Source organism: Python bivittatus, unplaced genomic scaffold (assembly GCF_059951505.1).
Source record: "Python bivittatus isolate LINGU-HERP-01145 unplaced genomic scaffold, Pbiv_v1 ctg000080_np1212, whole genome shotgun sequence".
NCBI classification, from domain to species: domain Eukaryota; kingdom Metazoa; phylum Chordata; class Lepidosauria; order Squamata; family Pythonidae; genus Python; species Python bivittatus.
The window spans coordinates 12,278,793-12,291,572 of NW_028277035.1; the positions used below are offsets into that span (position 1 = coordinate 12,278,793).

Below are 12,780 nucleotides of genomic sequence, written 5' to 3' on the forward strand. Positions count from 1 at the left end.
CTAATTACTGGGCTCTTGTAATCTTATGTTGGTACCCCCCTCAGTGAAAAGGGCAAGATATTTCTTCTGCTTTAAATATATAGACCCTAATCTACTTGACAACGAAGAACAATTCTAATAGAAAAATGGAGAAGGACCAGGGAAAGAATTAAAAAAAACATATTTCATAAATATTGTTTAATAAAATTCTTACTAAAGGTGACCACGGCAAAGATCTAATCTATTACCAGGACTTACCTGGAAGGCACTGAGTCATTATGGCAAAGCCAATCCAAGACCCTACCTGGAAGACAAAGGAAGCACCAAGACTAAGTGAAGAAAAACAATAAGAATTTCTAGGCTTGAGCACTGTGTTCTTCAGCTAGGGGAAGCAAGCATACAGCACAGTAACCTTTCAGTGCTACTTGAACGTTGAAGGGCGAAGCAAGCCCCAACTCACGCACACACCCTGATTGTGTTTCTCTACTTGCACTGTGAAAACAGACAACTTCCCCACAAACCTTCTTGCCCATCTGCCCAGCTACAGGGCAAAGATTGATATGTAAGCAGAAGGAAGTACCTATCTTACTATCAATTCAAAAGGCAAATAGCAATGTTCATATAAGTACAACCATCAGAGTTAGTACAGGCCTGAAGATTTGTAGTATGCATTCTATACTCTTAGCGCAGGGGTAGGGCACTAGTCTTGGCACCCATTAAACCAAAGTGTTTCCTCTGCAAAACCACAGAGTGAGCAAAATGGAGAAGAAATGGGAGTTTGCCAGGGGAGTTTAGGAAGGGGTTCCAAGGACATTTTTAGTATATGAACTTAATTTTTAACAATGTTATTTTATAGTTATTGCTTTTGAGATTATTATAAGGCATCTTGAGTCCACTGATTTGGCAGGATATGTTATTAAATATGTAAATAAATTTGGCCTCTAAGTGAACAATATGTACACAAAAAGGAAGTACACACACACACACACACACACAAATAAATAAAATAAAAGCCCTCTGCTGACGGAACCTTAAAAATAAAAATGAAGATGAATGGACTGCTATACTAATCTATAATGCTTGTAGCATGTTGGTATTCCTGCCTGAAGTCAACCTGGAAAATATCTGCCACTATACGTTTGTAACAGTGTTTGGAAAAAAAAAAAACCAGATTGGGGCAACAGGTAACTATACTTCAGCTAATACAAGAGGATGATGAAGATCAAAGAAAAGGGCAGAGACAAGAACAGTCATGGTATGTGGTGAGCCACCACTGTGAGAAATCGAAACAAATGTGTGCCAACCAGACATGCTGACTAGTGAAGCGTGCTGAATACCATCATGTAACAGTGTGTTGACTGACCAGAGATGTATGACAGAATAACTTCCAAATCTGTCAAGTCCATTGACAATTATCCCTTCATCCCAAACCATGTGAGCACAAATGGTACTGTAAGAAATAAACATAATCATATCACCACAGTGAAAATATAGGAAAAGTGTTCAAGACCTGGGGGCCATGATAATGTTCCCATTTATGCTGATAGGACAGAATTGCTTTCAGGGACCATGGCCTGAGCTGTCTGGATGACTGACTGCTGATATGAGATGGACTGCAACACAAGGGCTGGTAAAAAAACATTTGGCTGAAACACAGCAAACTTCATCAGGATGGCTTTAAAATGAATCCTATGGGTGTTGGAAACCTAAGATAAAGATGTGCACACTGTAGAAGGGTGTAGGAATGTTGCTATAATAGGGAATGATAAATGATCTGATAAAACATCAGAAGCTACAATGGCTCATAAAATTCATAGCCTTTACTACCTATGCACTAACACACAGAGTTTAAACTACATGAGTTTAAACTCTTAGTACTAGAAGGCAAATGTGATTAAATATGTATAACACAGACTTGCTGGCATCGGTCACATATTAGAATACAGCAACTGAAGGACTGTTCAAAAGCAAAAGCAACAAAAAGGGAGGAGAAATTGAAGGAGAACAAAATCAGCTTTTCAGTGAAAGTGGCAAAAAGCCAACAATTACTCAACTCCTATTTTGTCTCTATTTTCCCCAGAAAAGATCATGTGTGTTCCACTAGCAATTGTAAAGACAACATGAACAAACAGGACTGAAGCTTGAGACTGACAAATATATGGTCAGCCAATATCTATTTACTTCAGATGAGTATACATTTTCTATTCCCTAAAATGCAACGCATTTGGACCTCAAGAATGTTGCTGATGGACTGGCTGAACTTTTATTTAACTCTGAGAAATTCTAGAGAACAGGTGCCACATGACACAAGGAGCTCAGATGTGTTTCTATTTCAGGAACGGGGGAAAGGATCCAGGGAATTACACACTAATCTGATAGATGGGAAGATCTGAGAGCTGATCTTAAAGAGATTAATCCAAAAACACCTTGCAAGCAAGGCAATAATTAACAGACACCAGCGTGAATTTGGTAATAACAAGTTTCATCACACTAATATTATCTCATTCTTTTATTGGGTAATTTTCTTAGACAGTCTGGGAATGCTATAGATTTAATGTATCTTGACTTCAGCAAAGTCTTTCACAAAGTATCCCAGGACATTCTGATTAGCAAGGTAGTTAAGTGTAGATAGGATGGCATGACAAGTGGATATACAGCTTCTCAAAAAACTTCAAAGAATGCCCATCAATGGTTTCTCTTCAAAGCAGGATGATGTATTTAATGGGGTCCAAAAGGTTCAGTCCTGGGCTCTCTCTACTTTTCCATTTTTTTTTTAATTACTTGGGGGAAGATGTGGATGGAATTATCAAATTTGTGATACAAAACTTGGTGACATAGCTAATATACTTGAAGACAAAAACAAAATTCAAACAATCTCAACAGGTTACAGAAATGATCTGAAAGCAACATTAATGAAATTTAACAGAGACAAATTCAAAATCTGCCATAAAGAAACAGAAATTAAATACTGAGGTATAAGATCAGGTAGGAGTACCTAACTTGGTAATAGTACTGGCAAAAAAAATCATGGAATAGTAGTTGATTGCAAACCAACTATTTTGATGTGGCTGCAAAAAAACCCAAAATCAATTTTATACTACATCAACAGAAATATAGTTTCCAAATGATGAGAATTGTTCTACTTTACTGTGTATTAGTTAAACCCCACTATCTCTGATTCTCTGTGCTATACTTTACAAAGTGTTCAGAGAAACTATAACAGGCTCAAAGAAGAGTAAAAAGCATGATCAAAGTTATATAATAAGGATTTGAAGAAATTGGGAATTTTTAATTTTGAGAGAAGACTGAAGTGTACTATCATATCTCCCCTCAAATATCTGAAGGGCTATCATATACAAGGTCACAACCTACTCTCCATCATTCCAATGTGCAGGACACAAAATAATGAGTTCAAATTATAAGAAGGGATATTCTAATTGATTTATTTTAAAAAAAGGACTAGTGTGAAAGAGCAAGTCAACAGTGGAACCAATTACTGGGGAAAGTAATATGATCCACTTTGCTGGATGTTTTCAAGATGAAAGTAGATTTCCATCTGTCAGGAATTTTTAATTTGGATCAAGTGTGGAGGAAGCTTTTGAGCAACAAGAGTTAATCATTTAATTAAAAGAGAGATAAAAAGAAAGTAATGCTTTTCAGAATATTTGCCTAGATACTGTCACTAGAGCCGTATGTTTTCTATGAAGCAGAGTTCATTAACAAAATGCATGGGAGAAATGCAAGGATTTATCTACATTTAAGCTTCTACAATTTGCTCCAAAGTTAAATCAAAGTAATACCTCATAGGTATAATTGGGGCAAGAGACCAGCAAGAAAAGCCATGTGAATGGGTTCTTGGTAGGGAACGGGATCTTCCTGGTCTTTGAACCTGAAGGAAATCACAAGAATTTGATTTAGTTTATAGAGACAAAGAACCAATTTGCATGTAATATGAAACCATCATTTAGCATTTCACATAAGAGTTAGAGTAAAGCATCAGACTTGTAAAATTCTCCCCTTCTCTTTATTAAAGGTGACAAAGAAAATAAGGTTCCATACACTCCACAGTTAAAAAAAACCAGATAATACAAAAAACCCTAACATGATTTTAGCCTATAACAAAACAATTCCTCATTTTGCCTGAGGTAACCCACACACCCAGGATTCCAGCCCACCTCCAAAAACCTCCAAAATTCTTCTCACCCAAAACCTGACAGAACCCCCTTCTTTTCCTTGATCAGCTTTCAGGGGTCAGGTGACTACCTCTGGGCGCATAAGGCTGGTTTGTTATTTAAAGGCCAGCTGCTCCCATTACAGGGCAGAGGGCCTTTTTAATACAGACATCTACACTTCCATTTGGTCCTTCTCTGCACTCACCAGCAGGGCGAAGATTCCGTAAAGCAATATGAATAGAAAAGTTTCCCAGCTGACAGAACTGCAGGAGGAAACAGAACCAGTGTTAACACAGGAGGAGAACTGATCTTTCATAGTTATTATCACCATCAGAAGCCAGATAGTGGCATGGAAGCCTCCCAGAGCTCAACAATCAGTGATTCAAATATTTTTGCAGAAATCTTACGAATCTTCTTGGAAGAAGAGACAGAGCTCTGAATGTACCAATACAATGAGAGATTTTTATCTCTCTAATCTTCTGGTCCCTTCCTCTACATGCACAGTATCACTCACCAGAACAACTTAACAACTCTGGCGCCAATAAGATGTTCTACACTGTGCAAAAATAAATCCTGGCTCTAAGATGAGAAACTCAGGACCCAGTATTTTCCAGTAACTAAATCAACTTTAAAAATACATATTGTTTCCTGTTTCCTTCTATTGCCTTTTTTTCTTTTGTTGTTTCCCTTGAATCTCTTTGGGGCGGGAATCTGTCTTCTCATTCTTTATAATGCATCAGATAGACACAATCAACAATTAAGATTATACAATACAAATACAGCATTTTTCTGCAACTCTTGAAAGCAGCCACAACTTTTCCTGAGATCACAGAACTGCCCCATGCAGCAATCAGATGATTCCAAGATTCCAGTATGGCTGCTTTCAAGAGTTGCAGTAAAGTGCTATGTTCACATTTCTGCATGCTCTGAAGCACCTTTTTGGAACTGAATCTGAACCACTACACAGCCCTACTAACATTCTGGCCTTAGACACAAGCCCACATGAAAGGGAAAACCAGTTTCTCTCCCGCCAACAGTACTAGATGCATGATCCATTCCCAAATCCATTCAGTAGAATATTGACCTAACTCTGCCTTTGCCTAGGAGGACTTTATAATTCCAAGGGCTAAACTGCTTCCTAATACGTGTATGTCAATAAGTGAAGTCCCACCCCTTTCCAGAGATATGACATCTCCTCCACTACTGCAGACTGCTTCATGGTTTTTCCATGCACAGAGAGGCACATCTCTACATTTTTATTGTGCAAATAGTTCTAATTCCACTCTCCCAGACTTTTTCCCATTGCTCCAAAAGGCAGTTGATCTTTGTTTTACTTGAGGGAATTACTGTGGCTTGTACAAAATCCAATATTAACTTATCAATCTGTATAAGACCTGGTTGTATACCACAAATAGATAGTCATAACAGTTATTTCTAGACAAATAACTTCTTGATTTTTAACACCTGTCTTTGCATGGGGGAGCTTCCCACTTCAGGTTGGCCTAGGCTCTGCCTGAAACATCTGTCCTATTTTCTGTTACACATATTTCAGATACGGAGCTATTCCTCAAGAATCTACAAATTATTACCAGGAATATGATAAGTGCCAATTTCACTTGTTCATGTCCATATGCTGAAGGAAAAAAGAACAAGAAACAGAAACATTACTATGTTAGAGTAAGTACAACATCTGGAGTGCCTAGAAAGTTCCTGGAAGAAAAAAGTTCCCAATGACAGAATTCTCAAGATTTTCCAACTGAATAAAAGGGAATCTCATGACAGCAACTATACAGTTATATCTCTATATATAACTGCATATATATAACATTAATATTCATAAAGAAAGGGGAAAAAACAAGGAGAATGCCTCTAGCCTTTAGTTAATCCCTTCAGTGCCTTCTTTTTCCTTTCACCCTTCACTAACTAGTTATATGACAATCAAACCAGCAAATGAAACAAAGAATACTTATTCATCAAGCACATTGACAAGGATAACCCAAGAAATATTATATACTTGGATTTTCATAAAAGGTTCCTCACCAAAGGCTCATAACAGGATGAATAAACTTAGAACATAGAAGGAGGTAGAGAAATATAGTATCTCTGACAGAGGCATATCAAGCAATGAATGTCATAAATAATGTTTTTTTCCTTCCTCTCTCATCAAATTGGAACCCTTTAATGCAGGGAGATTCAGGACCAAAAGAGGGAAACACTTTCATGCAGAGCAGTGTTAAAAAGAAAGGTTACTGCTTATCACTTTAAAATATAAAAACTAGCAGCACATTTAAAAATACAGGAGCTATAACGTGACGTACCCAAATAAAACAAGAATGTGTAAAAAATTACTTCAACGATCAAATAACTTTTGATATGGAATATCTTGGCTGGTATAAATTTTAATTAAGACTTGAAGTAATTTGCACTGAACTATATCCTGTATTCTCTGCACAGAGTTCTAAATGGCACATACGCTGCCTTCTCCCTGAGATTTTAATCTTCAACCTTCTCAAATCTTCTTGAACTTTGTTTAGCTGACTTGTAACAAACAGGCCCAAAGTAACAAGTTTAATGTCTGAGAGAGTATTTGAATAAGCTCTCTCCAGACCTAGTCTGAAACTATAACTGCCAAGCCAGAGCAGTAACTCATGAAGAAAGCATCTCTGAGAGAAAGTATGTCAACCGTAGTTCTAAATCAGAGAATGAGTGAATATGTTTTTAAGCTTGTATTTGTAATTAAAAGGCCTAGAAACTTTTATTTAAGAAAAGAAAGCAAAGTGGAATTCTGCTCAATTATGTATTCATGCCATTTCTCAAGGCAAGAAATCTATACCACTACAATTGACTAGTTCAGCATACATAAACCTGTTAGGACTCATTCAGTGAGCAGCATATTAGCTGCTAGGCAGAGTAGACAATCTCAGGCAAACCCATTCTGAGATCCTCCCCCAATACACACTTCTGGTTAATTATAAGGAAGGAAACATTAATTTCATTTAATATTCAGCTTCTTAAAAATCAAATTGACTTCTATGGTCAACACGGATATTCTTCTCTTCTCAGCTTACCAGGTGGCGTATATAAAGGGTGATTGATATAGTATGCCATCCAGGCTGCAAAGCCCCAATAGTAAGTGCAATTCTGAGGAAAGAATTAAAAGTATCACATTAAAGATACAGCAGACTAGTATCAGAGTATATCAGAGTATATCAAACCAAGACCTGCTGACTGCATCAGCTTCATGGGTCCATGAAGAGACCCAGCAGAAACGGAGGGCAGTTTTTAATCCAAGGCTGTATGTTGCTTGAAAATGTCCTTACCTTGAAGATGTTACGTAAGGGCATTGTTCCATGGGAGAATCTGTGGACAAAAAGGGTCTCCAGGAGGCGCTTGACATAGTGGAAAGAGTGACAAATGCAAGCCAGGCTAGAAAGGAAAGGAAAACAGAGACGGCTGACAGTAGAAATCCCTACCTTACCAGAGAAATATACATACTCTCCTACCGCATTTGATGAATATCAGCCAAAGGATAAGGTATATCCACCTTCCCAAAGTTAGTTAGTTAATCTATTCATTATTTAAATTTATATGGCCATCCATCTCAAGCTCATGACTCTGGTTGGCAAGCAGCGGTTAAAAACACCACATAACAATATATAACAATAAAAAATAATACATATAAAATCAGCAGTTGAGGTAAATACCTAAATAACCAACAAACAAATCAGCACAAGCGCTGTATAGGCTTTGGCACAGAGCTGGCTCCTCAGTGATGACATAACCATGACTTTAAGGCCGTACAAAAGGCCAGCAGGGTTGGGGCCAATCTAATCTCCAGGGTATGATGTTCCAAAGGGACCGAAAAGGCTCTCTTTCCAGGCCCCACCAAAAGACATTTCCTAATGGACAGGACCTGTAGCATGCCTCTCCTGCTAAATATGATGGGGTGGGTAGGCATAATTGGACAGCGGTGGTCCCTCAAATACCGGCCCCATGCCTTGAAGGGTTTATAGGTAATTACCGGTACCTTGAATTGATCCTGGAAGCATGCTAGCAACCAGTGCAGCTCATGGAGCAGAGATGTAACCTGCACTGATAAAGGAGTGCACGTAACTGCCTGTGTTGCTGCACTCTAGCAGCTGCAGCTTCCAGATACTCTTCAAGGATAACCCCTAGTAAATCACACTGTAGAACTCTATTCAAGAGGTGACAAAATATGAGTGACTGTAAGCAGAGTCTCCTGGTCTAGGAACAGGTATAATTGGCACACAATACAAAATTGTGTAAAGGTCCTCCTAGCCATGTCTGTCACCCGTTCCTCTAACAGGAGCTGCAAGTCCAGAAGGACCCCAAGTTGCAGACAGGTCCCGTAAAGATGGAAAATTTTCCCCAGGACATGGAGGCTCTATAACCCAGAACCACACAGTCTTGAGTTGAAGGCTTTCCCCATCTAGGTCCCTAGAGCCTCCAGACACTGAGACAGAACCTCCACAGCATCATTTGGGCAGCCAGGGGTGACGATATAAAGCTGGGTATTGTCAGCATACTAATGATACCTCATTCCGTTCTACTGGTTGACCTCACCCTGTGGCTCCATGTAGTTATTAAACAGAAGTGGGGAGACTACAGAACCCTGCAGAACCCTACGAAGCAGGGGCTGTGGGCTAGATATCCCTCCCCATTAACACAGACTGGAACTGGGGAGGGAGGGAGGGAAGAAACCAGCACATTATAAGGTGAGTTTTCCTTATTCTCCCTTGTGGATAGTTTTCTTTAATCAGAGTAACTCTTTGGTGATATTTGCAGTCTTAATTAGCTACAAAAATTTTAACTAATAAGGCCTGGGCAACTCCTCCAGGAAATGGTTTGTTTTCACATGAACTAATTCAAGAGAAGCCAAAAAGCTAGCATGAGGAAACCCCAAATGATGATGATGTCAGCCTGAGTGACAAAGCATCAACACTTTATTTATTTATTTATTTATTGAATGTGTCACTGCCCATCTCGCTAAACGACTCTGGGCGGTTTACAAAACAATTAAAATCAATTAAAATTACAATATTACAATAATAAATACAAAATAAAAAGATCCAAAGTAATTGGCAATCACTCAGAGAGCGTGATCAAGGCGCTAGTCTCCCCCAGGATTGTTATCCCCCCATGCAAGCTGGCAGAGTCGGGTCTTCAATTTTTTCTAGAAGGCCTGAAGGGTAGGGGCCTGCCATACCTCTGGGGGGAGAATGTTCCAAAGGGTGGGAGCAATGGCAGAGAAGGCTCTCCTCCTGGGTGCCACCAGTCAACATTCTCTCACTGACGGGACCTGCAACATACCCTCTCTGCCTGACCAGGTGGGAAAGGTTGATATGATGGGGGTAAGATAGTCCCTCAGGTAACCTGGACCCATGCCATGTAGGGCTTTAAAGGTGATAACCAACACTTTGAATTGGACCCGGAAGCAGACTGGGACCCAATGCAGCTCATGTAGTAAAGGGATTATATGAGCCGTTCTTGGGGCATTCAAAATTATCCATGTGGCTGCATTTTGGACCGGCTATAGCTTCCAGATACTCTTCAAAGGTAGCCCCATGTAGAGCGCATTGCAATAGTCTAGCCAAGAGATGACAAGGGTGCGAGTGACTGACTGGAGAGCCTCCTGATCCAGGAAGGAGCATAACTGGCATACCACATGAAGGTGGGCAAAGGCTCTCCTGGCCACGACTGCCACCTGCTCCTTGAGCAGGAGTCATGAGTCCAGGAGGACCCCCAGATTACACACAGGGTCTGTCCGGGGCAGTGCAATCCTGTCCAAAACCAAAGATAGTAAATACTTGGATACAGAGGGGCCTCCAATCCATAGCCACTCTGTCTTACCAGGATTCAACTGAAGCCTGTTGCACCCAATCCAGACCCCCACAGCCTCCAGGCACTGTGAAAGGGTGGTCACGGCATCACTCATCTCACCTGGGATGGAGATGTATAACTGGGTATCATCAGCATATTGATGATACCTCATCCCATGGTGACGGATAATCTCACCCAGTGGTTTCATGTAGATGTTAAAAAGGAGCAGAGAGAGTACCAAACCCCGGGGCACCTCACAAAGAAGGGGCTGCGAGCTGGACCTCTCACCCCCAATCAACACTGATTGGGATCAACCTTGGAGGAAGGAAGAGAACCAGCGCAAAACCGTGCTGCCCACTCCCAACTCCCCAAGTCAACCCAAAAGGATACCACGGTCGATGGTATCAAAAGCCGCTGAGAGGTCAAGAAGAGCAAGGATGGATGCACTACCCCCATCCCGCTCCCACCAGAGATCATCCATGAGTGCAACCAATGCTGTTTCCGTCCTGTATCTGGGCCTGAAACCTGACTGAAAAGGGTCCAGATAATCCGTTTCCTCCAGGATCCTCTGGAGCTACAACGCCAACACCTTCTCAACCACCTTCCCTAAAAAGGGGAGGGGGGAGACCAGATGAAAATTGTCCAGTATGGTGGGATCCAGTGATGGCTTCTTGAGGAGGGGGTGCACCAGTGCCTCCTTAAAGGCAGCTAAAACACCCCCTCCCTCAAGGATGAATTCACCATTGCTTGGCCCCCCCACATGTCACCTCCCAGGAAGCTTTAACTAGTCAGGAGGGACATGGATCTAGTTGACAGGTGGTGGCACTGACTATCCTGAGGACCCTGTCCACTTCCTCTACTGCAGTGAAATGGATTTGTGAGCTAAGCATGCATGTAAGGGAATTTATTTCCATTTACTTACTTATTAAACAAATAACATCAATTAAAATCCAGAAACATGCTTCCTCAGAAAACCTGCAACAAGGCAAGGAACTTACAGGTCCTGCTGCTTTATTCTAGCTGGAATGGCAACAGCAAAACTGAGCTTTAACTTAGAATTGGGGAATGGATTTAAATCAAGGCCATTTTAAAGAATAATCCCAGAGTAGCAGTGTATTTAGTTTTAAGCCTGCTTGTAAAACAGTCTAAGTTTGCCTTCCAAGCTCCTTACATTTTACAGTACAACCTAACTCTAAGTGTAGCCCGTTTGAGTCTTCAAACCCAACTTCAGGTCAGGGCATCTAATCTGTCTCCTTCTGATATTTTAAAGAAATTGGTTATTCAAGCAAACCCTAACTAATAACTAAAAGGAAGCAGCCAGCAGGGGGTGTGCGAGAGCTAGCCAATATATTGTACCAAGTATATGATTATCTCCCTGCTGGACAACTATGCGATCAGTGTAGTGAGCACCTTGCTCTCAGACAGCAACTTAATTCCCTTATAGCAAAGGTAACTGAACTGGACAAGCTAAGAGGGATAGAGAAGTTGGCAACAGAGGCCTTCAGGGATGATCCCACCCCAACTGTGATTCCTTATCAGTCACAGAAAATAAAGCTCTAAGGATAGGAGGAACTCTATCCATGGAAGAGAGAACAAAACCCTTAGAAAGAACCCACTCTTTGTGAGTGAACACATATACTACCTCATAGAGGATGCTTTTACTAGTAAAGAATTTTATTATTAGGAATTCTCTTACTAATTATTATATTATTAATCTATCCTATTATAATTTGTCTATTATTCTTAGACAAATAGAAGTGGGACAGGCATTCCAACCATATGGTGACTTGTCTTCCTACTGCGAAGGAGCAGACATCACATGCTATCTAGATAAGCTTGGTAGATAATGCTGGACTGGAGCCCATGGATAGGATGCATGTCAATACTAACAATGTGAGGAAAAGTAGTCAGGCGGGCCTGGAAGCCAAATGTAGGTTGCTGGGCAAGATGTTGAAACTGAGGACTACTGAGATGACTTTCTTGGAAAGCTATCTGTTCCATGCAGAGTGCCAAATAGGCAAGCAGAGTTAAGTAGTTTCAATGCAGCGATGACAGAATAGTGCCAGGAGGAGCAGTTCAGATTTGTGAAACAATGAGAAAACCTTTGATATGTACAAAATCAGGTCTGTGCAAAATCAGAACCAGAAGAATATCAGAATGCTGGTACATAATATTAAAAAGCTGGTGGGGCATTCTGATTCTGATGGGAAAGTCAACAAGATGTAAGGAGCATTCAGTTTGGGGAAAATCATTCCTGGAGAATAAGAATTCAAAGTTTTGTAATAGTTTTGAGGGTGACAGGGTAAATCTAGGAAATAAGTATAATCAATCAAGAAAGCCAGAAGATGAGAAGGGTACAATACATGCCCCAGAAAATCTAAGGTGAGCCTTTATTTAAGTGTTTCTTTGTGAATACTGAGATGAGAGAGGTAAGAAAACATGGCTACAGTAAGCATTACAGAATCCTGGTGAAATGGAGATACCTAATAGCAATAATAGTCATCTCTGGATATAAAATACATAGAAAACACAAGAAAGGGCCTACTGGGGTCGAGTTGCTCCAAATGTCAAAGACAACTCATAGTATAACTTACTCACAGAGCAAACTATTCTGCAGAATAACTGTGGAATGCCCATATCATTCCCCCAAACCAAGTTAGGACATCCCCACCCCCTGACCAAGAAGATAAAGCTGACCTGCAGATGGAAAATTAAATCAGAGAGGCATCTGAAAAAGAAATAGGAATAGGAATGGATGACTTCAATCATCTCCCACAAACTGAGAAAG

The 12,780-nt window shown here is 40.3% G+C and overlaps 1 protein-coding gene across 4 annotated transcripts in view; it reads right to left on the reverse strand.

Moving 5' to 3' along the window:
• TECR (trans-2,3-enoyl-CoA reductase) overlaps nt 1-12,780 on the reverse strand; it is a 58,633-nt gene that overhangs the window by 4,727 nt on the left and 41,126 nt on the right. For all 4 annotated transcript variants that reach the window (XR_015794710.1, XM_025169407.2, XM_025169406.2 and 1 more), the window contains 6 exons: nt 7,472-7,577; nt 7,220-7,292; nt 5,741-5,784; nt 4,357-4,414; nt 3,780-3,868; nt 238-283 (listed from right to left, as the gene is read on the reverse strand). Coding sequence is in view for 3 of the 4 variants with exons in the window: in XM_025169407.2 (XP_025025175.1) it covers nt 238-283; nt 3,780-3,868; nt 4,357-4,414; nt 5,741-5,784; nt 7,220-7,292; nt 7,472-7,577 (416 nt within the window). In the remaining variant the exon portion in view is untranslated. The remainder of the gene's footprint in view (nt 1-237; nt 284-3,779; nt 3,869-4,356; nt 4,415-5,740; nt 5,785-7,219; nt 7,293-7,471; nt 7,578-12,780) is intronic.